The sequence below is a fragment of the Phocoena sinus genome, chromosome 10, assembly GCF_008692025.1.
Source record: "Phocoena sinus isolate mPhoSin1 chromosome 10, mPhoSin1.pri, whole genome shotgun sequence".
Lineage (NCBI taxonomy): Eukaryota > Metazoa > Chordata > Mammalia > Artiodactyla > Phocoenidae > Phocoena > Phocoena sinus.
This window is the reverse complement of record NC_045772.1, coordinates 61,112,871-61,137,978: the sequence shown is the minus strand read 5'-3', so window position 1 is coordinate 61,137,978 and position 25,108 is coordinate 61,112,871. Positions and strand designations below refer to the sequence as shown.

Genomic DNA, 25,108 nt, shown 5'->3' with positions numbered 1-25,108 from the left:
ACTGAGCTTACAGGTTTTTAAAAAAAAATACGTGCACAGGTGAAATGCCCTTCTCATCACATCCTATCAAGGAGTATGTGATAACCACGTGACATTACTGATGGTAAAACCTTCAACACCTGGTTTAGGTAGTGTTTGCTTGGTTTCTCCACTGTTTCTCTTTCCCTATTCTTTGCAAGTAAGTCTAGGCCACCCTTAATGGGGTTGGTGGGAATTAAGCTTCTGTGAGGAAACTCTCTCTTCTCCATTAATTTAAACTAGCATGTACTCACGTATATTTATTTTATAGGCGGGTGGTTATAATCCAATTATACACTATTTTGATGGAATTGTCCCAGCTTTGGACATTGGGAGTGCTTTCAAGTTGACTTCTGCATCCCCTTGATATGGCTACATCCATTTATTTTTTTGAGCACTTTCTTTCTTTCTGATACACAAGATGCTTCAGGCTCATATTGTATTTTCCCTGCCCCAGCCCTAGATCAGCCATTTCTCCAAGGAGCCTTTGTTCTTTTTATTGGAGAATGGTATTTAGAAACCAAGATCTAGCTCCAACATATTTTACGTTTAGTTAATACCAACCTGTGTCTCAAATGATTGAATCTGGATCATGGCCCCTTGAAACTGAAATTGAAGTTATTTTGACAGCCTTTCCCATTTCCCATCAGCCTATACCTTTACTTCCCTTCCTACCTAAGAATCCTTGGTTGCTTGTTTATATATAGCTACCAGCATTCTTGATTAGTTTTGGTCATTTGATTCCCTATGTCAGTTTTGTCAGTCACTCAGCCAGCCAGTTGATTTCCTTATGTAGCCATTAGCAATATAACATTTTAATATTTGACTTTATTGGAGGTTTTTTTTTGGGGGGGGAGTGTTTATTTTTTGGCTTTGGAGCCATAAATGGGCCTTTAATAGTTGTGCCAGCTATTCAGTCAGTAAACGTTTATTGAGCCCTTACTGTGTGCTAGGTTGAGGATAAAAAATGAAATAAGACAAGCCCTGCTAACAAGTAGTTCATAGTCTGGTGAGTGAGACATACCATTAATTGCAAATTTCCCAATCCTGACCCCAGTTTTCAGCAGGTGATTTGCTTCCTATTTCGTGAAACAGAAGCATCAATTTCTTCAGACTTCCCTCTCTTCTGTCTAACAAACATGTAGGTACTCACCAGTGCCAGTTTACCCCCTTCTCCTGAGAGAAATATTTTTCCTTGGCAAGGCCAACCCTGCCACTTGTGCTCTCAACCTTGTTTTCTTTCTTTTCTTTGTTTCGATAGTATTTTCTCCTTTTATCTTCAGTCTCTCCTGGGTCCCCTTTTATCAGCCTATAAACATGTTAAAATCTGCCTCCCTGCTCCCCACTCCCCATTTTGAAAAACCTGTGCTTCCTCTTCAAGCTGCTGATCTGATTCTTAACATTTCCAAAGTTAGTGAAAGTAGTTTACATTTAATTTTTCTCTTTTATTCACCTCTCAGTCCACTTTGTTAAGCACCTATTGTTTACCAAATTTTTTCTTATCAATACCAGCACCCTGGTTGCCTGCTCAGGTGGTCTTTCAGTCATTAGCCTCTTAGACCTCTTTGCAACAGTGTGTGTCTTAGTGCTTTCTTCCCACTGAGTGTGAAACTGAGGCACTTCTGGTTTTCCTTTAACCTTTCTATTTGTTTTAGTCTCCTTCATAGCCACTTCTTCCTCTGTCCCTGAAATACTGCTGTTCCCCATCCTGGGTCCTTTCCTTACTCTTCACCCCTAAACAAGTTGCATCCATTCTTTATCTATTACATACATTTTGATGACTCCCAAATCAAAATGCCTCACTTTTTTCTCATCCTGGCAGCCTGCTTAGTGGACATTTTCATCTGGATGTCCCACAGATAACTCAAACTCAACATGTAAGAAAGAAAAATAATCCTTTGTGTTCCTCACCTCACTTAACACTATTACTGCTCCTTGATCACTTATGCTTGAAACCTCAGAATCATCTCTTTTTTAAAATATTTATTTGGCTGCATCGGGTCTTAGTTGCGGCAACGGGATCTTTTGTTGCAGCACTCTGCGGGCTTCTTTCTAGTTGTGGCGCAAGGGTTCCAGAGCTTGCGCGCTCAGTAGTTGCAGCGTCCAGTCTTAGTTGCCCCGCAGCATGTGGGATCTTGGTTCCCCACCAGGGATCGAACCCGTGTCCCTTGCATTGGAAGGTGGATTCTTAACCACTGAACCACGAGGGAATTCCCCCATTCCCCTCAGAATCATCTTTTAATTCTGCCTTTCATCTACCAACATTCATTTGATTACCAATCCTGTCAATTAGCAATACTGTGTATCTCGGTACTTCCCTGGTGGTGCAGTGGTTAAAAATCTGCTTGCCAATTCAGGGGACACAGGTTCGAGCCCTGGTCCGGGAAGATCCCACATGCCGTGGGGCAGCTAAGCCCGAGCACCACAACTGCTGAGCCTGCGCTCTAGAGCCCGCGAGCCGCAACTACTGAAGCCCACGCGCCTAGAGCCCGTGCTCTGCAACAAGAGAAGCCACCGCAATGAGAAGACCGTGCACTGCAATGAAAAGTAGCCCTCGCTCGCCGCAACTAGAGAAAAGCCCACACGCAGCCCAAAATAAATAAATAAATACAGTGTATCTCAATTTTTTCCCTCTTTTATTTATCTATTTTTGGGGGGGTTGGGGTTGTGGATTTTTTTTTTGGTCTCGCCGAGCAGCTTGCAGGATCTTAGTTTCTTGACCAGGGATCACACCTGGGGCCCCCTGCAGTGGAAGCGTGGAGTCCTAACCACCGGACCTCCAGGGAATTCCCTCCCTCTTTTTTTTTAAATTTCCATTGTCCTAGTGCTCACCCTGGCTACTGCTTAGGTCTTGTAACTGATCTCCCTTCTTCTAGTCTCCCTGAGCCTCAGTCATCCATCTTCCACTTTGCCACCAGACCCCTGCGTAAAATCCTTTGCTTTCAGGAAAAGTCTACACTTTCCAGTCTGGTCCCAGTCTTATCTCTAGTCACGATTTTCTGCTTCATATCTCATACCCCTTTTTCCTGCTCAATCTCCCCTGACCCCAACACACCACCATACACACTTTATGTTCATACCTTTATTCTTGCTGCCTTTATTTTTGCTGTTCCCTTGGTCTGTAATAATCAGCCTCCTTTTATTTGTTTTCATTGTGTTTACCTTGAGACAATTTAAATATTGCTTTTGCTGTGAAACCTCTGGGCACTTTTCTTCCCTTGTCTTCTATTCCCTGAACAGAATTAGCTTGTTTGATCTTTCTGCTGGTATAGCTCCTTGTTCATACCCCTAGCTTGACACAGTTTTCTGGTTGCTTATTGATATATTTTCCTGCCTTTCTAGACTATGAGTTCCTGGAGGGCAGGAATCACATGTACCTTTGTAGGTCCAGCACTTAATGGAACACCTTTTTAAGACTAGGACCTAATATTTTATAAATTGAATCAACAACTCACTTTAGCCTTGTCATCAGTGGGGTCAAAGGTAAATTATTGGGCCACTGCAGACTTTAATCAGGGCATCCTAATGAAGAGCTTTGTGTATATGGAATCCAGGAAGCCTTTCTTCTATGCTGAAGTTCTCTCTCAGGACCTTCCTAATCCCCCAGCTCTCAAGTCCTTACCCCTTCTCTCACCACCTCAACTTTAAACTCTGACTGCCAGTTCCTGTAAACCTGACTGGAACGTTTCTGTCTTGAGAGTAGTTATCCAAGGCTTTGGGTGAGGAGACTCTGCCTGCCTGCCTGATCCTTACCTTGCTCTCCTCTGGAGGAGAGTCTCCTAAGACACTCCTGACACAAGAAACTATTTTACCTTCAACTCCTCCCCTCAGTCCCAGACTTACTGATCTGGGAGCTGGTGAAGGAAGATAGTTGTAACTAAGTACAACATTCCACCTCACTGGACTCCCAAAAGGACCCAGGCGGGGATGGGCAGCTATCCACCAGCCTCCAAGCCCTGGTCATTCCTCTAGCTGCTGCTTCACACTACTGGAGCTTTTACCCTCTCATGCAGCCTCCCTGGGAGAAAAGCTCCAGAATCAAAGAGTACTCAGGCCCTCAGCCCTGATCTAAGCCAGACCATCCCCAGAAAGGGTTTCCAGGCAGCCACCAGGGGAACAGAAGGTTAGGAAAACAGGGAACCAGTCTCCTCTGGCTCTAATTCTCATGGGAGGCAGCTGCTCTGTAGTTTCCCTTATTCTGATCAGTAATCTGGTGGAGTTGGACACCTCCTGTCTCTCGACTGCAGCACAAGCTATAGACCTCTCTCCTTCCATCTCCATGCTGACATTCCCTCTACATACCCTGTGCCCTCTCTTCACATTTTACAGTTCGTGCCCCTTAATAGATATTGGAGATGTACTATGGATATTAGTCATCAGAGGATGCCCTTTCTGCCCCTTCACTGTGTCCCCGAGTTTCTCCTATGTCTGCTGACCTCTGGTGGTGATAGTTTGAACTGTATCTTTTTCTAGTTAGTGGCCTGCTCACAGGTATTGATGCACGTTTTCTCAATCTGTATTTTCTTTCCGGCATCATGGCATAAGTGCAAAGAACAGGGCCTGGGCTTTAGAGTCAGACTTAACAAGGTCCAAATCCTAGCTGTGCTATTTCCTAGCAGTGACCTTGGGCAAGTTACCTAAATTCAGCTTTCTTACCTATAAAGTGAAAATAATGATAAATAGCTCAATGGGAGAATTAGATGAGATGATTGTAAAATTCATAGCCCTAGCTGTGCCCTAGCACGTAGGTGGTCAATAAAAGTTTGTTACCTTTTCAATAATGGTGATGTGTTTAGTGTGTGACTCAATGTGATTTTTTAAAAATTTTGATGACAGGGCTTCCCTGGGGGCACAGTGGTTGAGAGTCCGCCTGCCAATGCAGGGGACGTGGGTTCGTGCCCCGGTCCGGGAAGATCCCACATGCCATGAAGCGGCTCGGCCCGTGAGCCATGGCCGCTGAGCCTGCGGGTCAGGAGTCTGTGCTCCACAACGGGAGAGGCCACGACAGTGAGAGGCCCGCGTATCGCAAAAAAAAAAAAAATTTTGATGACATAAAATTTACCAGCATACCTATTTTCAATGTGATTTTTTAAAAACTCTGAGTAATTTTATACAACCGCTTTTCTGACTCTTGAGTTTGGAAAATGAGGTCAACTCTAGTATAGGCTGTGAAGCCTCTTTGTGCCCAGGGAACTGCAGATCTGAGCCTGGAAAATAAGGGCTAGAAAGGCTCTTGGGCACAGCTGAATGGGTCTGAGCACTTGACCTCTCTTTGGTTTCCAGCCTGGGAAGGGCTGACAGGATCCAGCATTTCGTCCTAGGGTCAGCAAAGGGCAGAGGTTTGAAATTAGGCATTGCTGGGTTCTCAGCGGGACCACTAAGGCGCCCTCCTCCCACTTTACAGAGAAAAGAGGAGGTGGCTGAAGAGAGGAAGACGTGAGATTGGTTCTCTGCTGCTCCCTCTCTCTCCCTGCTTCTCCCCACACCCATCCTCTCCCCCTCAGCAGCCGTCTCCCCCACAGAGACTGGGAAGAGGGAGGGGGCGGAGTTGGGGACTGAAGGATCAGAAGCCCCACGGTGCCCGCATCTGAAGGAAGCTCTGGCCAGGGGCAGCTGTGTTGGCTCATGCTCCCCACCTCCCACTGCACGATGCTGGGGATTCTGGGGCTTTGGGCACTGCTTCCCACAGCTGTGCAAGGTAAGTGTCTACAGGGAGGAGCAGGGTCCTTCCACCTACCCATTAAAGGAGGGGGCACTTGAAGCAGCAGCCACCCCTTTGGAAGAGTGGTGATGGGGTGGGCAAGTGAAGGTGATGGGTACAGCTATGGGTCCCCTTGGTGGGGGTCAGGTTCCAGGCCTCTGCTGACCCTGTTTCCTCCTGTGGCTTTACCAGGCTGGCCCTGGGATATAAAACATGTTTTGTCTCTCTTTGGCTGCTGTTTTTGCCCCTGCATTCACTCTCATCTCGAACCGTCCCCTCTCCTTACCCTGGGCCGCAGCACCCCCAGGCAGGCGGACCTGTGTGTTCTTTGAGGCCCCTGGAGTGCGGGGAAGCACCAAGAATCTGGGGAAGCTGCTAGATGCAGGACCAGGGCCCCCCAGGGTTATCCGCTGCCTCTACAGCCGCTGCTGCTTTGGGATCTGGAACCTGACCCAACACCAGGCACAGGTGGAGATGCAAGGTGAGTGGCACAGCACATGGCAGGCGATAGCCAGTGGGGGAGAGGCACATCCTGCGGGGGGCGGGGGTGGCAGCTGAGGAGAGGAGTAGAAAGGGAATGTGTGGAGGGAAAGAAAAGCCCGTAAGAGATGGAAGGGACGCCTCTGATAGAGAAGGGACCCCCTCCGTGTTCCCAGACCCTGTTATGCTCACTCGTACACTCTTTCTCTCTCTTTCTCTTTCTCTCTCTCTCTCTCTCTCTCTCTCTCTCTCTCTCTCTCTCTCTCTCGCCCCCTTTCTCTCCTCTTCTCCCAATCCCATCCCACCAGGATGCCGAGACAGTGATGAGCCAGGCTGTGAGTCCCCCCACTGTGATCCGAGCCCCCGAGCCCATCCTAGTCCCAGCTTTGCTCTCTTCACCTGCTCCTGTGGCACTGACTTCTGCAATGCCAATTACAGCCATCTGCCTCGTCTGGGGAGCCCTGGGACACCTGGTTCCCAGGGTCCCAAGGCCATCCCAGGTAGCCACCCAGGATGCTGAAGCCAGGTGGGGGCTGGAGCCCAGGTTAGAATGAGAGGTAGAACCAGGGCCAATTCTCACCCTACCCCCCATCCCAAGCGTTCCTCCTCCTGGCCTTGAGAAGTTGGTTGCCCTGGTGACTGGGAGATAAAGGGGCTTGTGACCAGGGTGGGGGCGGGTGGAGAAGCAACTTCTCTGAGGAGCGGGAGAGGAGCAGAGAGCACGATTTGGGGCAGGGCTCATCCAGCCCGCGTTCTTGCTTTAACGTCCAGGCGAGTCCATCTGGACGGCACTGGTGCTGCTGGGGCTGCTCCTTCTCCTGCTGCTGCTGAGCAACATCATCTTGGGTACTAATCTGCCCCACCCCTCCCTTGTGACCCCAACACACTGTCCCAGCGCCCTGACCCCCATCACTTCCCACAAAGCCCCCTTCCCAGTCTCCATACCCATGCACCCCGGCCCTAAGGCTCTCCTCTGCCTCAGCCCTGCTACAACGGAAGGCCTGCCCAGTGCACGGTGGGCCAGAGCCGGAGCCGGAGCCACACTCAGGCAGGGACTGGAGTGCCGAGCTGCCGGAGCTGCCTGAGCTGTGCTTCTCCCAGGTGCCCGGGGAGGGTGGGCGGCGGGCTCCTCTGGGCGCTCTCCGAGGGTGTGCTGGGGAGGAAGCCTGGCTCTGCTCCTAGCTGGGGCCCACACCCAGCACCATGTCCTCACCAGGTAATCCGGGAAGGAGGTCACGCAGTGGTGTGGGCCGGGCGGCTGCAAGGCAAGCTGGTAGCCATCAAGGCCTTCCCCCTGAGGGCTGTGGCCCAGTTCCAAGCTGAGAGAGCATTGTACGGGCTGCCGGGCCTACGGCATGACCACATTGTCCGCTTGATCACCGCCAGCAGGGGCAGCCCTGGTCCCCTGCCCTGTGGGCCCCTGCTGGTACTGGAACTACACCCCAAGGTGAGTGCTGAGGAGCGCATATGTGTGTGTTTGCCTGTGTGTGGGAAGGCGTCGGGGCGGGGGTGCTGGATGGCAGCGAGGCCCTGTCCACGCTTATTCTTTTGCTTTATTCTTATCGTTTAGATTTCCTTTTCTGTAGAACATTAAAAGTGATTTGTATTGTTTTTACCTTTAATTATTATAAGCAGTACTTGCTAACGTTTCTGACTTACATTGACAAGAAAAGGGAGAAATCAAAACAATTCGTATTCCCAACCTCAAGGAAAACCATTGTTAAAGAATTACCTCCAGGCATTCAACTAATGTTTATGAACTATATGTCGCACTTCCTGTGCTAGGAAAAACACACCCAGTCCCTGCCTTTCCAGATTTTATAGAGTAGTAGGGAAGCAGAAATGGATCAAGCAAACACAAAAAGATGTGTAAAATGTCAAGCGCGTTAAGTGCAGAAAGAAAAGGCACTACAAGAGGGACTTCCCTTGTGGCGCAGTGGGTAAGACTCTGTGCCCCCAATGCAGGGGGCCTGGGTTCGATCCCTGGCCGGGGAACTAGATCCCACGTGTGTGCTGCAAATAAAAGTTTTCATGCCACAAGTAAGAAGTCCCGTGCTGCAGCTAAGGAGCCCGCGAGATGCAGCTAAAGGAGCCCACCTGCCACAACTAAGACCCGGTGCAACCAAATAAGTAAATATTAAAAAAAAAAAAAAAAGTAAAGGTACTATAAGAGAGGATGAAGAGTAATCGGTAGGCAGGGGCCAGACCACACTGGCCTTGTGGGCCTGCTAAGGACGTGGGACTTTATCAGCACCTGTAATTCCTTCACCTCTGAAATCTTGAATTCTGGCAAGTCCCTTCTTTGACCAATGTACCTCACTGCCTAGCTCGAAAATCACTGCTTTTTTAGTTTTGTTTGTTTGTTTACCTTTCCTGGCACACTGAAAGTGCTCAGTAATGTTTGCAGAATGAGGGACTCTATTGCTCCTTTCCCTCCAATTCCCAGTTGCTCCCTGCCAGCTGCTCTCCTACCCAACGGCTCTCCCCATCCGCGCTCGGCTACAGGGTGACACCTCAGGCCAGGTGGTTCACGAGGGTGCCCCGCCTAACCCGCTCTGCCTCTTCTGTTTCTGTCTTTACCCCAAGTCCTGTGAGGCAGTATGAGGTGGCTAAAGGTGAGTGATGCTGGAGTCAGACTGCTGAGGGTCAAGCTCTGCTACTCTCTTGCCCAGGGAGTTCCAGCAAACTCCTCATCTGTAAAACAGGAGTGACAGTAGTACCTACCTCCCAGGGTTGTAGTGAGGGCTACAGGAGGCCTGGCACGCAGTAAGTGCTCGGGGCACTTGAACTAGAGCTACTGTTTTTCCTGTCAATCCAACTGATGCACGTGCTCACTCGTCCACTGCCTGCTGCCTTGCCCTGGGTGTGTCGGTGTGTAAGTCTGCTGGGAGATGCAGGGGGGTCAATTGATCTCTGCTCCCTGGGGTGGATCAGCCACCTCCAGCTTTGTGTGTCCCTCTCTTCTCTCTGCTTCTCCCCAGGGTTCCCTGTGCCACTACTTGGCCCAGCACACCAGTGACTGGGGAAGTTCCCTGCGGATGGCACTGTCCCTGGCTCAGGGCCTGGCGTTTCTCCATGAGGAACGCTGGCAGGATGGTGGGTGAGCTAGGGGCAGGAAGCCATGGGAGTCAGGAGCCACTCCGCTGTTTCTGATTTTCCCTTAGCTTGGAGGGGAAGGATTGGGTCAAAAAGAGAGAGGAAGAAGATTCATGTCCCTTCAACCTGGCTTCTCCCACAGGCCAATATAAACCAGGTATCGCCCACCGGGATCTGAGCAGCCAGAATGTGCTCATTCGGGACGATGGGTCATGCGCCATTGGAGACCTGGGCCTCGCCTTGGTGCTCCCTGGCCTTGCCCAGCCCCCATCCTGGGCTCCTACTCAACCCCGAGGCCCAGCTGCCATCATGGAGGTCGGTACTCTGGATAAGGGTGAGCCCCGGGATGCTGGTGGCGCTGCTGCTGAAGATGCGACAACAGTGTGGCAGCACCTGTAGCACGTGGGATGTTGCTGAGTCTAGTTGGGGGGTTGTTGCGTGGACCATTGTGTGGTGAGGAGTGCCGTGGTGATGACTGTTGGCCCTCCATGCCTTGCTGTCTAGGCTGGCACCCAGAGGTACATGGCACCGGAGCTCTTGGACAAGACTCTGGACCTACAGGACTGGGGCACGGCCCTCCGGCGAGCTGACGTTTACTCTCTGGCTCTGCTCCTGTGGGAGATCATGAGCCGCTGCCCAGATTTGAGACCCGGTAAGGTTGGATGTGACAGTGGCCTCACTCCCCTCATGCCCCACCCACCCATTCCAGACCCACCTACCTCCTGACCCAGGAGGCTCTTCCCTTCTTCCTCTCGGCCGTTCCGCAAGAAGGCACCCCTTCGGGTTAGCTGACACCCCCTGTGCCTTTTCCCAGACAGCAGAACACCACCCTTCCAACTGGCCTATGAGGCAGAACTGGGTAGCACCCCTACCACCTGTGAGCTGTGGACCTTGGCAGTGGAGGAGAGAAGGCGCCCTCACATCCCATCCACCTGGTGCTGCTTTGCCACAGTAAGAGGCCACAGGCTGGTGGGCTGGGGACCTGCAGAATCCTGGCACGGGCTTCAAGGACTTGTCCACCAGGACCAGCCCACCTACTCCTATCCCCTCTCATCTCCCACCCTCCTGGCTCATGTTCAGCGGGAGCAGGGCAAACTTGCTCTGAACCTCAGTTCATCCCCTTCCACCGTAAGTCTCACACAGCCCATTCCTGAGACACACACCTTCCTCTTGCTCAGTCTTGCTTTGTCTGTCTCTCTTCTCTCCATCATCAGTTTGCCCTGTTCCTCAGTTCCTTCCTCCAGGAAGCCCTCCTTGGCTTTGCTTCTGCCCTGAGCTCTGCCCCCAAGATGGCTCCTCTCCTAGTACACTGGAGCCCAACATTTAATCCAATAATTCCTCATTTTGTCCTACACATCTGTGTTTCTGCCATGACCCAATAAAAGCCAGAACTAAGTATAAAGGGTTAAAACAGTGGCCTAATAGTGAAATTTCAGGGTTTCTGAGGAAAATAGTTTCCTAACAGGAAGCCCATTCTTCTGCTACCTGATCTGAAGTTTCCACTGCACAAGTGTCTGTTGGGTTAGATAACAAAGGCCCAGGCATTGTTTGTAGAAGACCCTGATTGCCTGAGAGGAAGGAGAGTAATTTCCCATCAGCACGGTAAACCATTAATTAACCTGAATTAGCTCCTCAGAGGAAAAGGTGGACTCTTTGGAGAGAACCTGTCTCATAGGGAACAAGATGCAAAGGGCTGGATTTCAGTGAAGGGGAAGAAGAAGGCTCCAGGAAGGATCAGGGCCATGATAGATACCTTTTAACCTTGGGGCCACTCATGGGCCCACTCAGGATCCTGGGGTAAAGCCTGCCTCCTGGTCATTCTTCCCAGGACCCTGGTGGCCTGAGAGAACTCCTGGAGGACTGCTGGGATGCAGACCCAGAAGCACGGCTGACAGCTGAGTGTGTACAGCAGCGCCTGGCTTCCCTGGCCCGTCCTCAGGAGGCCCACCCCTTCCCACAGGGCTGTCCACATGGCTGCCCACCTCTCTGCCCAGAAGACCGTCTCTCCACTCCTCCGCCCTGCCATTCTCCCTCGTAGGCCTCAGCTGAGTGTCTGCCACTTGAGTGTTCAGCAAGGCCCTTGTTCCAGAAATCCTCAACCTGCCTGTACCAGTTCTCATGTGTAAATATGCAGTTTATGTAGAGTCGGTGTACATGGAAACATAAATATGGTGATCCGATGCCTGTCCGCTCTGCCTCACCACGGCCTTTCCTACTTGTCAAATGCTTGGATGGATCCTTCCCTGGGTATCCAATCCACTGCTTCTGAACAGTGACTGGTGGGGGGAGGGGTGTGCACAGGAAAGAGATAAAGTCAGCTTCCCTGACTCTATGTCCTGGTCCTGAGGCCTTCCTCCCTTCCAGTGATCCTGCATTCCTGTCTCTATCCTTTTCCTTCTCTTTCATAAGCCTTTATTTAGGGGGATCTCACACTGGCACTGGGAAAAGGATGAGAAAGATGAAATTGCTGCTCTGAAACTGCTCCGAGACCCACAGCTCATTTTGTTGGCCACCCATACAGTGTCCTGGGGCAGTATCCTCTCCTGAGGCTTGAGTGGGGAGGCCTCATAGAGCACAGGATGCTTGAGATGTGTCTTGAAGACCAAGAGTTTTCCAGGAGTGTTGGAGCAGTAGGGCATTTCTGGCCCAGTGAGCTGTACTGTCATGTGGTGCAGTAAGAAACTGCAAGGAGGACTTCCCTGGTGGCACAGGGGTTAAGAATCCACCTGCCAATGCTGGGGATAGGGGTTCAATCCCTGGTCCGGGAAGATCCCACATGCCACAGAGCAACAAAGCCCGTGCACCACAACTACTGAAGCCCATGTGCCTAGAGCCCGTGCTCTGCAACAAAGAGAAACCACCACACCGCAACGAAGAATAGCCCCTGCTCGCTGCAACCAGAGAAAGCCCACACGCAGCAACAAAGACCCAACGCAGCCAAAAAAAAAAAAAAAAGATCTTAAGGGAATTGAGGGAATGCAGGAACAAAGGAAAAGCTGTCAAGAAACAATAGTTCAGGGATAAAACAGAGTCCTAATTCCTCCTCAAGGGGGGTATATAACAATCTGCTAAGTTCTGCAGGCTCCCACCGAGGCGGAGAATGGAATGATGATGTTCACCTTTTCTGACACTCATGACTTCAATCAACTAAAGCTGGACTCTGTCAACCTTTGCCCCACTTCTATGCTGAATTTTCCTCTGCTCAAGCCCCTTTATGAATATGCATGTACCCTTAGCTTAAAAATTCCTCAATTTTGCTGTTCAGGGAAACACTGCTTTGGGACAGATTCCCAGTGTTCTCCTTACTTGCTGCAAGCAATAAATCCTTCCTTCTTCTTCCTTCTTCTTTGGCTTGGTTGTGTCTTTAGGCTTGACACCTACCAAGAGGTGAACCCAGTTTTCAGGTAACAAGAGGTCATTCTCTCAACCACTACACTGTACTAAGTGAACTGTCCTATCTAGGGTCAATGTCTCCTCATGTAAACTTGAACCCCTCTTTTCCTGGTCACAGGAAATTTGCTCCTTCAGTTATCCCTTCTTTCTCCAGCAAAAGCATTTTTTCCCTCTACTGGATTATTCACATCAGTTTACAAACATGATTTAAATTCTCCCATCTTAAAAAGCCCTTCCCAGACTGCCCATCCTCTTTTTTTTTTTCGCCCATTCTCTTATGATTACTGCTCCATTTCTCTGCTTCTTGTTTACCAACACTCCTTGGAAGAATTGCTTTTATTTACTGCCTCCACCTTCTCACGTTTCGTTCTCTTCTCAATTCGTTGCAGGCAAAATTTCAGCCCTAGAATGTAATTAAAACCACTCTTAGGGCTTCCCTGGTGGCGCAGTGCAGTGGTTGAGAGTCCGCCTGCCGATGCAGGGGACACGGGTTCGAGCCCTGGTCTGGGAAGATCCCACGTGCCGCGGAGCAACTAGGCCCGTGAGCCACAACTACTGAGCCTGCGCGTCTGGAGCCTGTGCTCCGCAACAAGAGAGGCCGTGATAGTGAGAGGCCCGCGCGCTGCGATGAGGAGTGGCCCCCGCTTGCCACAACTAGAGAAAGCCCTCGCACAGAAACGAAGACCCAACACAGCAAAGCACTAAAATAAATTAATTAGTAAACTCCTACCCCCAACATCTTAAAAAAAAACCAGAAACCACTCTTAAAAAGTTCACTATTCTTGGGACTTCTCTGGTGACGCAGTGGTTAAGAATCCACCTGCCAACGCAGGGGACACGGGTTCGATCCCTGGTCCGGGAAGACCCCACATGCCGCGGAGCAACTAAGCCCGCAAGCCACAACTACTGAGCCCGCATGCCGCAGCTACTGAAGCCCACACACCTAGAGCCCCCGTGCTCCACAACAGGAGAAGCCACCGCAGTGAGAAGCCCGTGCACTGCAACAAAGAGTAGGCCCTGATCGCTGCAACTAGAGAAAGCCCACACGCAGCAACGAAGACCCAACGCAGCCAAAATAAATAAGTAAATGAATAAATAAATTTATTTTAAAAAGTTCACTATTCGTGCAAAACCCAATGACCAGTTCTCAGTCTGCATCCTACATAATTTATCAGCAGCATTTGAACATTTGATAGCTCCCTCCTTGAATCTTTTCTTCACACTTTCCTCTGATTTTCTACTTCCTCACTGAAGCAGGGGAAAATCTGTATCCTTTCTTATCCTTTGCTCATTCCTCTTCTCTTGCCAGTTTCTAAATATTGGCAGGCCTGAGGCCATGGGCTGGGCCCTCTTTTCTACTCTGGCTACCCCTGCTCCCTGGCTGAGCTTATCTGGCTCCTTGAATTTTAAAAAATTTTTATTTGTTAAAAATATTTATTTATTTATTTTTGGCCGTGTCAGGTCTTAGTTGTGGCACACGGGCTCTTTGTTGCAGTGCGAGGGCTTCCCTCTAGTTGTGGCGCGTGGGCTCCAGAGTGCTTGGGCTCAGTAGTTGCGGCACATGGGCTCTCTAGTTGTGGCGCACAGGTTCTGTAGTTGTGGCGCATGGGCTCCAGAGTACATGGGCTCCAGAGCATGCAGGCTTTCTAGTTGTGGCGCATGGGCTCAGTAGTTGTGACGTGCGGGCTTAGTTGCCCCACAGCATGTGGGTTCTTAGTTCCCCGACCAGAAATTGAACCTGTGTCCCCTGCATTGGAAGGTGGATTCTTAACCACCGGACCACCAGGGAAGTCCCTATCTGGCTCCTTTATTTGTTTATTTACTTATTTTTATTGGAGTATAATTACTTTACAATGTTGTGTTAGTTTCTGCTGTACAATGAAGTGAATCAGCTTTATGTATACCTATATCCCCTCCCTCTTGGACCTCCCTCCCACACCCCCCATCCCGCCCATCTAGGTCATCACAGAGCACTGAGCTGAGCTTCCTGTGCTCTATAGCATGTTCCCGCTAGCTATTTTACGCATGGTAGTGTATATATGTCAATCCTAATCTCCTAATTTGTCCCGCCCTCTCCTTTCCCCGCCGTGTCCACATGTCCATTCTCTATGTCTGCGTCTCTATTCCCGCCCTGCAAATAGGTTCATCTGTACCATTTTTCTAGATTCCACATATATGCATTAATATACGATATTTGTTTTTCTCTTTCTGGCTTACTGGCTCCTTTAGATACCTTGATAACTCTCGATTTTTTTCTCTTCAGACGAGACCTCTCCCTGAGCGCCAGACTGCCAAATCCAACTGCCTTCTTAACACTTCCACTTGGATATCTGATAGCCATCCGAAACTTAACTTTGTCCAAAAGTACTCACATCTGCTCCTCCCCCGTCTTATTTCAGTAAATGACACGATTATTTCCTAGTTGCTCAATATTCTTGGGTTCATCCTTCATTTCTCTGTTTCTTTCACCTCTACCTCCAGTCCAAATCTGCTAAGCTCTACCTTAAAAAAAAATACCTGGTAAATCAACTATACTTCGATTAAAAAAAAAAAACAAAAAACCCAGAGTCTGACCCCTCCTGATCATCCCTACAACTTCCATCCAAGCCACCACCATTCCTTCTCTGGAGTACAGTAGTAGCCTCCTAACTGGGTTCTCTGCTTCCACTTCAACCATTTCTCCCTATTTTGTTCCTTCACCACACAGTAGCCAGAATAATAATAATAATTACTATTATTATTATTTTACCATTTTAACCATTTTTAAGCGTACAGCACAGTGACGTTAAATACATTCACTCTGTATGTCATCTTTCTAAACTTAAATTCTGTGCCTATTAAACAATCAATCTCCATTCCCCACTGCCTCCAGTCCCTGCTGATTACTTTCTGTCTCTATGAATTTGACTACTCTAGGTACTTCATGTAAGTGGAATCATACAGCATTTGTCTTTTTGTGCCTGGCTTAATTCACTTAGCATAATATCTTCAAGGTTCATCCATAGTGTAGCATGTGTCAGACTCTCCCTCCTTTTTAGGGCTGAATACTATTCCATTGCATGCATATACCACATTTTGTTTATCCATTCATCTGTTGATGGACATTTGTGTTGTTTCCATCTTTGGGCTGTTATGAATAATGCTTCTATAGACATTGGTTTACAGAATCACTTTTTTAAAATGAAAATCAGATCATGTCATTCCTTTGCTCATAACCCTCCAGAGGCTTCCATTCACACTTAGAATAAAATCTAAACTCTTTCCCATGGCTTACAAGGATCTGTAAATACTGGCACCACAGCTCCTCCCCTTATTTCAATTAATTTTTCTACATAGTACACGTCACTATCTGACATTTTATTATATATTTATTTATATTCTGCCTCTCCCACCAAGTTATTACCTCGATGAAGGCAAGGATTTTTTCTCTGTGTTTTCACTCTATCCCTAGTGCTTAGAACAGTACCTGGATAGCTTGAGAAATATTTGTTGAATGAATGAATGACAGAAGCATGGTAAATCATTAATGATTTAATGAATCAGAGAAATGAGCTTTACAAGCATTATTTAAATGCTTTTTAAATAATCTGCGTTTAGGGAATTCCCTGACAGTCAAGTGGTTAGGACTCTGTGCTTCCACAGCAGGGGTCACGGGTTCCATCCCTGGTCAGGGAACTAATATCCCACAAGCTGCTTGGAGTGGGAAAAAAAAAAAAAATCTGAGTTTAAATCTGAGGAAGAATTTCCCAACTAGCAGGTAGGTGAAGAGAGGTATGCAGGATATTGGCAACCTATGAGGGTCCTGAAGAGAGGTTAAAATCATCCTAGTCTAACAGTAAAAGTTCTTAATATTAACAAGAATCATGATAGTAATACATGGTAGCATATAGTAAGTACTTATTATGTGACAGACACATGATTATCTCATCACAACCCTATGAGGTAGGTACCATTGCCACTGTTTTACAAATGAGGGAATTGAGGTTAAATAACTTACTCAAGGTCACATAATAAGTGTCGAAGTCAGGATTTGAATACAGGTCTCTAACTCCAGAACCACCTTGCTCTATTCCTCTTTGTCCATTTGTTCATTCATTCATTCATGTAGTTATTTATTTAACAGTGTATTCATTTATACCATCCTATGTACCAGGCACTGTGTGAACTGTTAAGCGTCCTTACTTTCAAGAAGCTTACAGTCTAATGTAGGAAGCTAACATTAAGTAATTACTGATTCATGTCTAATTATAAACTGAGATAGGTGTGCTAAAGGAAAGACAAGATTCGACTAGACGCTGCAACAAAGGAGTTTTACCTGACTAGGGTGTCAAGGAGGCTTCCCTGAAGAAGTGATCCTGGAGCTGAGAGCTGATGAATGAGCAGGATTTAATTAGGCAAAGTGGAGAGAGATGGGGAGAGCATTCCAGGCTGCAGAAGCAGCAAGTGCAAAGGCCCTCCTGCAAATGGAACCAAGATCTTCTGGAGGGATGAAAGAAGCCTAGGGGCTGAAGAGCAGAAAGCCAGGGGTGAGTAGTATGAGAGGAGACCAGCAAGGTAGCAGGGCCAGACCACTGCAGACATTGCAGTAATAAGATTTTGAGTATTTTTTTGTTGGACAAGTTGGAGGAAACAGACACTCATGTATTGCTGGTGAGAATGTAAATAAATATAACCTCTATGGAGGGTAATTCATCAATACCTATAAAAAAGTAAAAATATGTAAAATGACATATTTGTCAGGTTATTTGTTGCAGCATTGTTTTTAGTAGCAGAAGATTGAAAATAACACAAATATCTTTTGACTGGTTAAATTGATTATGGTACATCATACAAAAGAATCAAATAGGGTTGTGAAAAAGACTGAAGACGCACTGTGCTGACTGGTATGGAAACATCCCCAAGATATATTAAGTGGGGGGGAAAGTTGCAAATTAAACTCTGCATAGTTTGCTGTTTGTATACTTAAAAGAGGGGATATAAATTTATATCAGTATTTGCTTGATTGTAATGAAGAAACTGTGGAAGTATATATAAGAAACCAGTTATGTGGTTGTGTGGGCTATGTGGGTTGGGGGGAGGCTGGGTAAAGGAGAACAAGAGTGGGAGGGAGACTTTTCACTTTCTACCTCTTGGTCCTTTTTGGTTTTCAAAGCATGTGAACAGGGCCTCCCTGGTGGCGCAGTGGTTGAGAGTCCGCCTGCCGATGCAGGGGATACGGGTTCGTGCCCCGGTCCGGGAGGATCCTGCATGCCGCTGAGCGGCTGGGCCTGTGAGCCATGGCCGCTGAGCCTGCGCGTCCGGAGCCGGTGCTCCGCAATGGGAGAGGCCACAGCAGTGAGAGGCCCACGTACAGCAAAAAAAAAAAAATTGGGACTTCCCTGGTGGTCCAGTGGTTGACTCTGCGCTCTCAATGCAGAGGGCCTGGGTTTATTCCCTGGTCAGGAAACTAGATCCCACATATCTCAACTAAGAGTCTACATGCTGCAGCTAAGAGTTCACATGCTGCAACTAAAGATCCCACATGCTACAACGAAGATCCCATGCACTGCAACTAAGACCCAGCGCAACCAAATAAATAAATAAATATCTAAAAAAATTAAAAATCTATCAAAAATTTTAGTTCAAGATGACAAACTCAGTATAAAATTTATCTTCAAATTTTTTGTACCTCACAAATTTGGGATGTAATGTTTTCATTATGGTTGAGTTCAAAGTATTTAATTTCCATCATGTATTACACTTTGACCCAAAGTTATTTGCAAGACTGTTTTTTTTTTAACTTCCAAATGTATGTTTGTGTTGCTGAATGCACACAAGCTCATGTGCCCGACGCACAGTGAGGCCAAACCAGAACATTGGAGTTTGGAGCAGAGAAAGGTTTATTGCGGGACTGAGCAAGGAGAACCAGTGGTTTGTGCTCAAAAGACACAAATTTTTTGATGTTTTTTCGCGGAGGAGTTTTTATAGGCAAAGTTTGGGGCGAGGCCTGCAGGACATGTGACTTTCTTCTAATTGGTTGGTGGTGAGGTAACTGAGATGGTATTCCAGGAATCTTGTGCTCAGCTGGAATTTACCATCCTCCAACTGGGTGGGGGGTCTTAGTTTTCACAGAATAACTCAAAAATATATTGTTATGTATATCCCTTTGTTACAGATGAGGGTTCTTGGCCTCCCTAATCAATAGAAATTGATCAGAGGTCAGACAAGAAATTCAGGCAAGGCTTTACTGGGGCCCCTGCTACAGCAGGGGGGAGCAAGAATGTACAACAGGTTCCCTCTCTGGCTCGCTCCCTGAGGGGTGGGTGGTGAGCTTGTTCCTCATGTGGGGTGAGGCTAGGGGTGTGTCCAGGGGTCGGGTTGGAGGGGTGGCTTAGGTGTTTTGCCCACCCCTTAGGTGGTGGTGTGTGCAGGGGGCATGCGCAGTACCCTGCATTTGCTGCAGGCTCTTCAAAAGTGGCAGTTGGGTTTTTGGTCTCTTTTGTATCTTTTGTCCAGAATTTGCCTCAACTGTGCATGAACATTATTTTTAGTCCCGTACAGTCTCTTTGTATTTTTTTGCTCGAGGAGAGGTGTGTCCAGGTGCAAAAACTGCAGCACTGCAGCAAAGGGTCCCAGGTCCCAGCCTGTCTCACCTTCAGGAGAAACCAGGACCCTGCTTTATTGATGCACTATTGTTTTTTGACTGTTCATCCTTTGTTTCTGCATTCCCTCCCTTCCCTAATTAGCAACTGTTTGAATCTGCCCTTTGGAATTCAGGGAAGGTCTAGGAGGCTAAACCCTTTTTCCTACAAACTAGAAAAGGGGACACAGAAAGGCTTTTGTACCCGTGAGGGCCCCACAGGGTCCTGCTCGGTTTCATTTGTATTTATATTTTACGTTGTGGTCAAAGAATACAGTATATAATACATAATTCTCTGAAATTTGAATTATATTAGTTGAGACCAATTTTTAAAAATGTTTTATGTATGCTTAAGAAGGATAAGTATTTTAAAATTTTGGGTGTATGGTTCTATATATATTCATTAAATCAAGCTTGTTAATTGTGTTATTAAAAAAATAGAGGCCATTGCTGCAATCCAGTTGAGAGATGATGGTAGGCTGGGAGCAGAGACGATGGAGAGAAGTGTAGTGATTCTAGATTTATTTGGGAAACAAAATGGACCCTTCCTGAAGTTGGAAGGAGATGTGGGGGAAAGGTGAAGGAAAGAGAGAGCCATCAGGATGACTTCTTGGTTTCTGGTTTATGCAATTTGACAGATGGCGGAGCTATGCAATTGAGATAGAGAATCCTAGGAGAGATTAGAAATCTCTATTTTCCCCAAGAATGTTTTCTTATTTCCTGTGGGGACTAAGAGGGAGGCGGCAATATTGAGGCTTGGGGTGAGATTTAGCAGCTCTCCGCCCTTCCTTAAGCGCTCCATCCATGTATATATATATATGTTTGTATACCGCTTATTACAGTATATTGACATTACAAGGTGTGGCACCCACTGGACTCAGGGCTCAGAGGTCAAGGGTTGAGTTTCCCCAAGGCACTCAAGGACTTCGCCCAGAAACTGGCCCCGCCCTCTCCTAGCCGGTTTCTCCTAGCCCCGCCCCCAGGAATTTCCGGCCCGCCCGCTCCTCTGTACTGCCGCGTCCTGAGGCGCCTGGCTCCGCCCCTACCGCAAACGCAGCCTTCTAGCCTAGAGTGATTGACGACTATGTCCTCCAATCGTAACGCTGAATGACCACATAGCACCAATCAGGCGGTAGCAGAGGCGGATGCTGAAGCTTAAGGTGGGAGGGTGACCAGGAAGTGAGAGTGGAGGCTGAAAGAAGGAGTCCACCCAAGCAGTGGTGTAGAGGTGACGGGACGCCTGGATTCCTCAGTTTCCTTCTTTTTCCATTCCTGGGTGAGGGGGGTCCCTTCGCAGCTGGGAGCCAGGATCTCTATTTGCCTTTTTTAATGTGGGAGGGGGTATGTCTAGCCATGTAAGCGTTTGAGAATCTTTCCTGAGCCGCCTACCTCCTTTCGCCTCAGGGCAGGTCCTTTTCTTAGCCTGGGGTGGGGGTCCTGTCCCCCGTCACTCTTCTCCGGGAGCGGTTAAGTTGTTTAAGATCCCTTCGCAGCTTATAGGTGGCTAAAGTCTTCCGGACTCGGTCTCTGAGTGATGGGGATAGCGAGATTCGCGGAGTCTGCCCCTCTCCGGAGGACTTAGAAACTTCCAGCCGCGGCCAGAGCTAGTGGAAGGTGGAGGGGCCCTGGGAGCTAGGTTCCTGTGGTTAGGGAACTAGGAATAGAATAGGTGTTGGGGGCGAAGGAACGGGTGGAAAGAAACATTTCTTCTGTGGAGGTCGTGGTAGTTCTCTGAGAGGCTGTTCATCCGCTGTTGCGGAGCGGGAGGCGTTGGAGTTGAGCTTGGTCTCTAAAACCCCTGCCCATTTCTGGGCCGTCAGCTTCTTGCCTTCATTTGTTTCTCCTCAGGCTGGAAGAAAAAGCTGAACATGTGGAATCCCAATGCCGGTAGGTGTTTGGGGGATCTCCTTTCTTGCTCCAACACCTTTTCAGAAGGGCCACAACAGAAGGTTTCTGTGTCAGTTTCTCCTCCACCTCTCCCCGAACCCGCAAAAGCAAAGTCCTCAGTCCATAGCTGACCGATGTTCTCATCCTTCCCTAGAGTTCACTGTCTCCCTTTCTCCCCCGCCCTGCCAGGGACGTTACCTATTATCTCTCTTATGTAAGTTTGTCTCCCCTACCCTCCATTTTCTTTCCTCACCTTTCCGTTTGCCTTTAACTATTGAGTGAGAAACGAAATCCTCTTCTTTTTGTTGCTGTTTGTTGTCAGAGGTTCTGGGCAGTTCTAATCTTAATTGATTCTTTGCTTCTTCCACCAGGGCAGCCAGGGCCATATCCACACCCCCCTAACGTCGGGTACCCTGGAGGTTGCAATCCTGCCCATCCACCACCTGCCACCCCTACCTTTCCTCCAGGCCCCTTTCCCACTCCCCCAGGAGCACCCCAGGGGAATCCAGCCTTTCCCCCTGGTGGGCCCTGTCACCCTGTGCCACAACCAGGGTATCCAGGATGCCAACCCTCAGGTCCCTACCCCCCTCCATACCCACCACCTGCCCCTGGCATGTGTCCTGTGAATCCATTGGCTCCTGGCATGGTAGGACCAGGAATGGTGATTGACAAGAAGATGCAAAAGAAAATGAGAAAAGCTCATAAAAAGAAGCAGAAACACCACAAACATGGCAAGGTCAGTGCCCTCTGGATCCTGGCTAGTAAGGGGTGCCCCCTCAGAGGGACTAGAGAGGCAGTGGGTGGGCAAGGAAGGAGGATTCGAAGTCTGAGGACATGGGGCAGCGATTGTATAAAGGATTCCCACTGGGAAGAATCTGATAATCTTGATAATCTTGAGAAGAATTATTAGGCTAATTAGGTCTTCTATCTGGGAGGGGCTAGGCTGAGCCTTAGAATGGATATCAGAATCAAAAGCCTTTCTAATTTGCCTTTCTCTTCCCTGAATTCCACCCCTCCCCACCCCATGTTTGTTTTAGCAGGTTGGACACACCCACTGAGGTGGTCAAATGTCAAGTAATAGAGTCAGTCCTTTGACAAAGCAAAATCTTATATAATAATTAACAGATAATAATCTGGCCCTAGTTCCTGGAGTTTCTTTCTCTCCTTCAGTATTCTCAGGGTGTTGTGGTAATTACGTGGGCCTTATTGTCCTACTGTCTGGCAGGGAAACAGGACAAGAGCAGTCAGTGACTCTCAGCCTCAAATAAAACCCTGAGTTTCATGCTCAGCCCCAAGGCTAAGTATCCTGTATGCTCACTGCTGAAGGAAATCCTTGCTTTTGCTGTTTAAGGGACAGTCTGGTTCAAGACTCCTGACCTTCTTAGAAAGCAAAGGGCACTTGGGTGGAGATGTAGGGCACCAAAGAATGTCCCATGGAGTGATCAAAGTTCATCTGGGTCTGATGATATCTCCTTTCCCTTTTCCCCTTGTAGCATTCCAGAGGAGTGTTAATTAGCAAGGGTAAAAGTAGCTCTCAGGACAATTCTGGAAGTGTTGAACCAACCTCGATCTTGAGGAGGCCTTAATTTACATTTTTCTGCCTAGTATTTATTTGCCTTATGGCTTTGGGTGCTAATCCTAGTTCTGGATCTTTGGTAGAAGTCTGAGGAGAAGGAAAGGAGATTGAATGGAGAGACTAAAAAATGTTTTTTATGACAGTTGTTGATGGGAGTATGCATGTGAAGAACCTTTGACTAGGACTCTCCCAGCTTTCTCTCCCGCCTTCCTCACTTTCTCCCAGTTGGGACTTAGGAAGAAGTAGAGACAGATGCACACACAGCTGCTGATTCTACTCACTTTTCTTAGACTCATAGCCACTAGGAATGTCCATGCAGCTAATCATTATTATAAGGTAGCAGCTGTTTCCCTGCACTGTATGCTTGTGCCTATAATTTATTCCTTGCTCAGGCATTGGATTAGGTAAAGAAAATTGGAAATGTGCTCCAAATGCAGTAACTTCTGTGCAGTGATTTAGGATGGTTTCATCCATTCCTGTATGCTCACTGCTGAAGGAAATCCTTGTTTTTGCTGTTTAAGGGATAGTCTGGTTCAAGACTCCTGACCTTCTTAGAAAGCAAAGGGCACTTGGGTGGAAGTGTAGGGCACCAAAGAATGTCCCATGGAGTGATCAAAGTTCATCTGGGTCTGATGGTATCTCCTTTCCCCTTTCCCCTTGCAGCATTCCTCCTCCTCCTCCTCTTCCAGCAGTGACTCTGACTGAACACAGGGCCTGGACCCTTCCCTCAAGTCTCTCCAGTTCTGCTCTCCCATCAAGCTTCAGATGCCATCTTGTACTGGGGGAAATTAGCCCTTGTGTCCCTCCCCCCGCCACCCCTGCAATCTAAGCCTCACTCTGCTGTTCAACCCTAACTGGCTAGGGAAAATGGGAAAAGAATTGCCATGGGCTAGCAAAGGCCGTCTTCCCACTGCTTGGATAGAACTTTAAGCTGGTGAATTTTGCAGGAGAACTATTTTTTGAAAATGGTGAGATTTGAGCTAGATGCTGCAGACAAGTCTAAGATCTGTAAAATGTGATTACTTTCTTTTGTAATACTCATGATTGGGGAGATGCTGTGGAAATTTAATTATGGAAAGGAAAAAGCAACCTGTACCTTTCTTGTAATTGTGGCATGCTTGGATGATCTAGTGGCAAATAAACATTTCCCAGTAGGCGTTTTATTGATTGCACTCACTACAAGGCTGCTGGGAAGTGGAGTCCATTTGGCTGATGAGCTCTGACTGCCATTTTGGAAACTGATCTCTACTCCTTAGCTCAGGATGCTATCTCAGGTCCTGCTCTCACTCTCCAACTCTCAGTCCAAATAAAGCTGTTTCTCCTGGTCTCTGTTCACCTGTGCCATTACCGTGGTTGGGTCTAGCACATTCTGCTACTTTCGCCTGCCACGGACCCTTTAAAGTGCATCAGTTTCATGGTAAGGAACCAGAGCGTCATCAGGAAGACAGCATACTGTCCTTATATGTCTCTAGTGGGAGGATCCTTCAGAATTGGTTCAGGCTTAGTGGAATGAATCTTTACTGTCTTCCGTTTGATGAATGGATATAGGTCTTTAGCATAAGTTTTCATATCTGCTACCAAGGTTCTCAACCCTGGCTGCCCATCAGCTATCAGAGAGTGATTTAGGGCTTTGCCTGAAAGACTCTTGATAAGGATGGGGCCCAGCAAATCAGGATTTTTAAAACACTGTGGGTGATTCTGATGTATAGCTAGAACTGAGGGCCACTGATTTACCAAGTGCCATACATGGTATTACACATCGGGTTCTCAAAGATCTGTTGAGTAGAGGAAAAAGACATCTAAGAGAACTAATTAGTATAGATGCTATAAAATGCCAGAGAGATATAAACCTAGAAATAACTGGGAAGTGAAGGAGGAGTCAAAGATGACTTCACAGGGAAAGTGACGTTTGACCTTTAGGGCCGTGAGTGGAGAAACATGAGTACACAAAAAAATGAAAGAATAGATCTACCAAGTGGATGGCGGTGAAGGACTGGGAAAGTCATGTGCTTAGGTGCAGGGTCTAGAGCTCCATAGCATGTTTGGGAATCACAGGTATCCCAATGGAGCTAGATTAATTCCCTGGAAAAGTATTATTTAGGAAATACTGTGTTCCGGGTGTTGAGGTACAAAGATGAATAAGACAGTCCCTGCTCTTCATGGCCTGCAAGAGCTAAGGGAGCAGATAGATATGTGAATAGGTTATTATAATACAGTAAAAGGGACCACAACAGAGACAGGGATCAAGCAGTGGGGGAGCAAAGGAAGGAGTGACAGTGCCAGTGGGAAATGAGTGAGGTCCTGGCTGGGCCTCAGGATGCGTAGGAGGTTCCTAGTT

At 47.8% G+C, this 25,108-nt stretch overlaps 2 protein-coding genes across 3 annotated transcripts; both read left to right on the top strand.

Annotated features, from left to right (window-relative positions):
• Positions 1-5,843: 5,843 nt before the first annotated feature.
• Positions 5,844-12,080, top strand: AMHR2 (anti-Mullerian hormone receptor type 2). The gene is given in 11 exon segments (XM_032644882.1): positions 5,844-6,200; positions 6,508-6,699; positions 6,971-7,045; positions 7,182-7,300; positions 7,416-7,646; positions 9,181-9,295; positions 9,438-9,610; positions 9,800-9,947; positions 10,110-10,246; positions 11,124-11,309; positions 11,311-12,080. Coding segments are annotated over 11 exon segments (1,755 nt in total). The 5' UTR covers positions 5,844-5,932; the 3' UTR covers positions 11,422-12,080.
• Positions 12,081-20,465: 8,385 nt separating this feature from the next.
• PRR13 (proline rich 13) lies at positions 20,466-24,095 on the top strand. 2 transcript variants are annotated; one of them, XM_032646640.1, is made up of 4 exons: positions 20,466-20,535; positions 21,156-21,194; positions 21,566-21,930; positions 23,434-24,095. In XM_032646640.1, exons 2-4 carry the CDS (start codon positions 21,176-21,178, stop codon positions 23,473-23,475), a joined length of 426 nt encoding a protein of 141 aa, XP_032502531.1. In that variant the 5' UTR covers positions 20,466-20,535; positions 21,156-21,175; the 3' UTR covers positions 23,476-24,095. The 2 variants fall into 2 exon arrangements, with proteins under 2 accessions (XP_032502531.1, XP_032502530.1); XM_032646639.1 differs by having other exon boundaries at positions 20,476-20,583.
• The last annotated feature ends 1,013 nt before the right edge of the window (positions 24,096-25,108 follow it).

Excerpts from the sequence above, each read along its gene's own strand:
- PRR13 (XM_032646640.1), top strand. Across the intron at positions 21,931-23,433 it reads AACACCACAAACATGGCAAG|CATTCCTCCTCCTCCTCCTC; the intron begins GTCAGTGCCCTC and ends TTCCCCTTGCAG.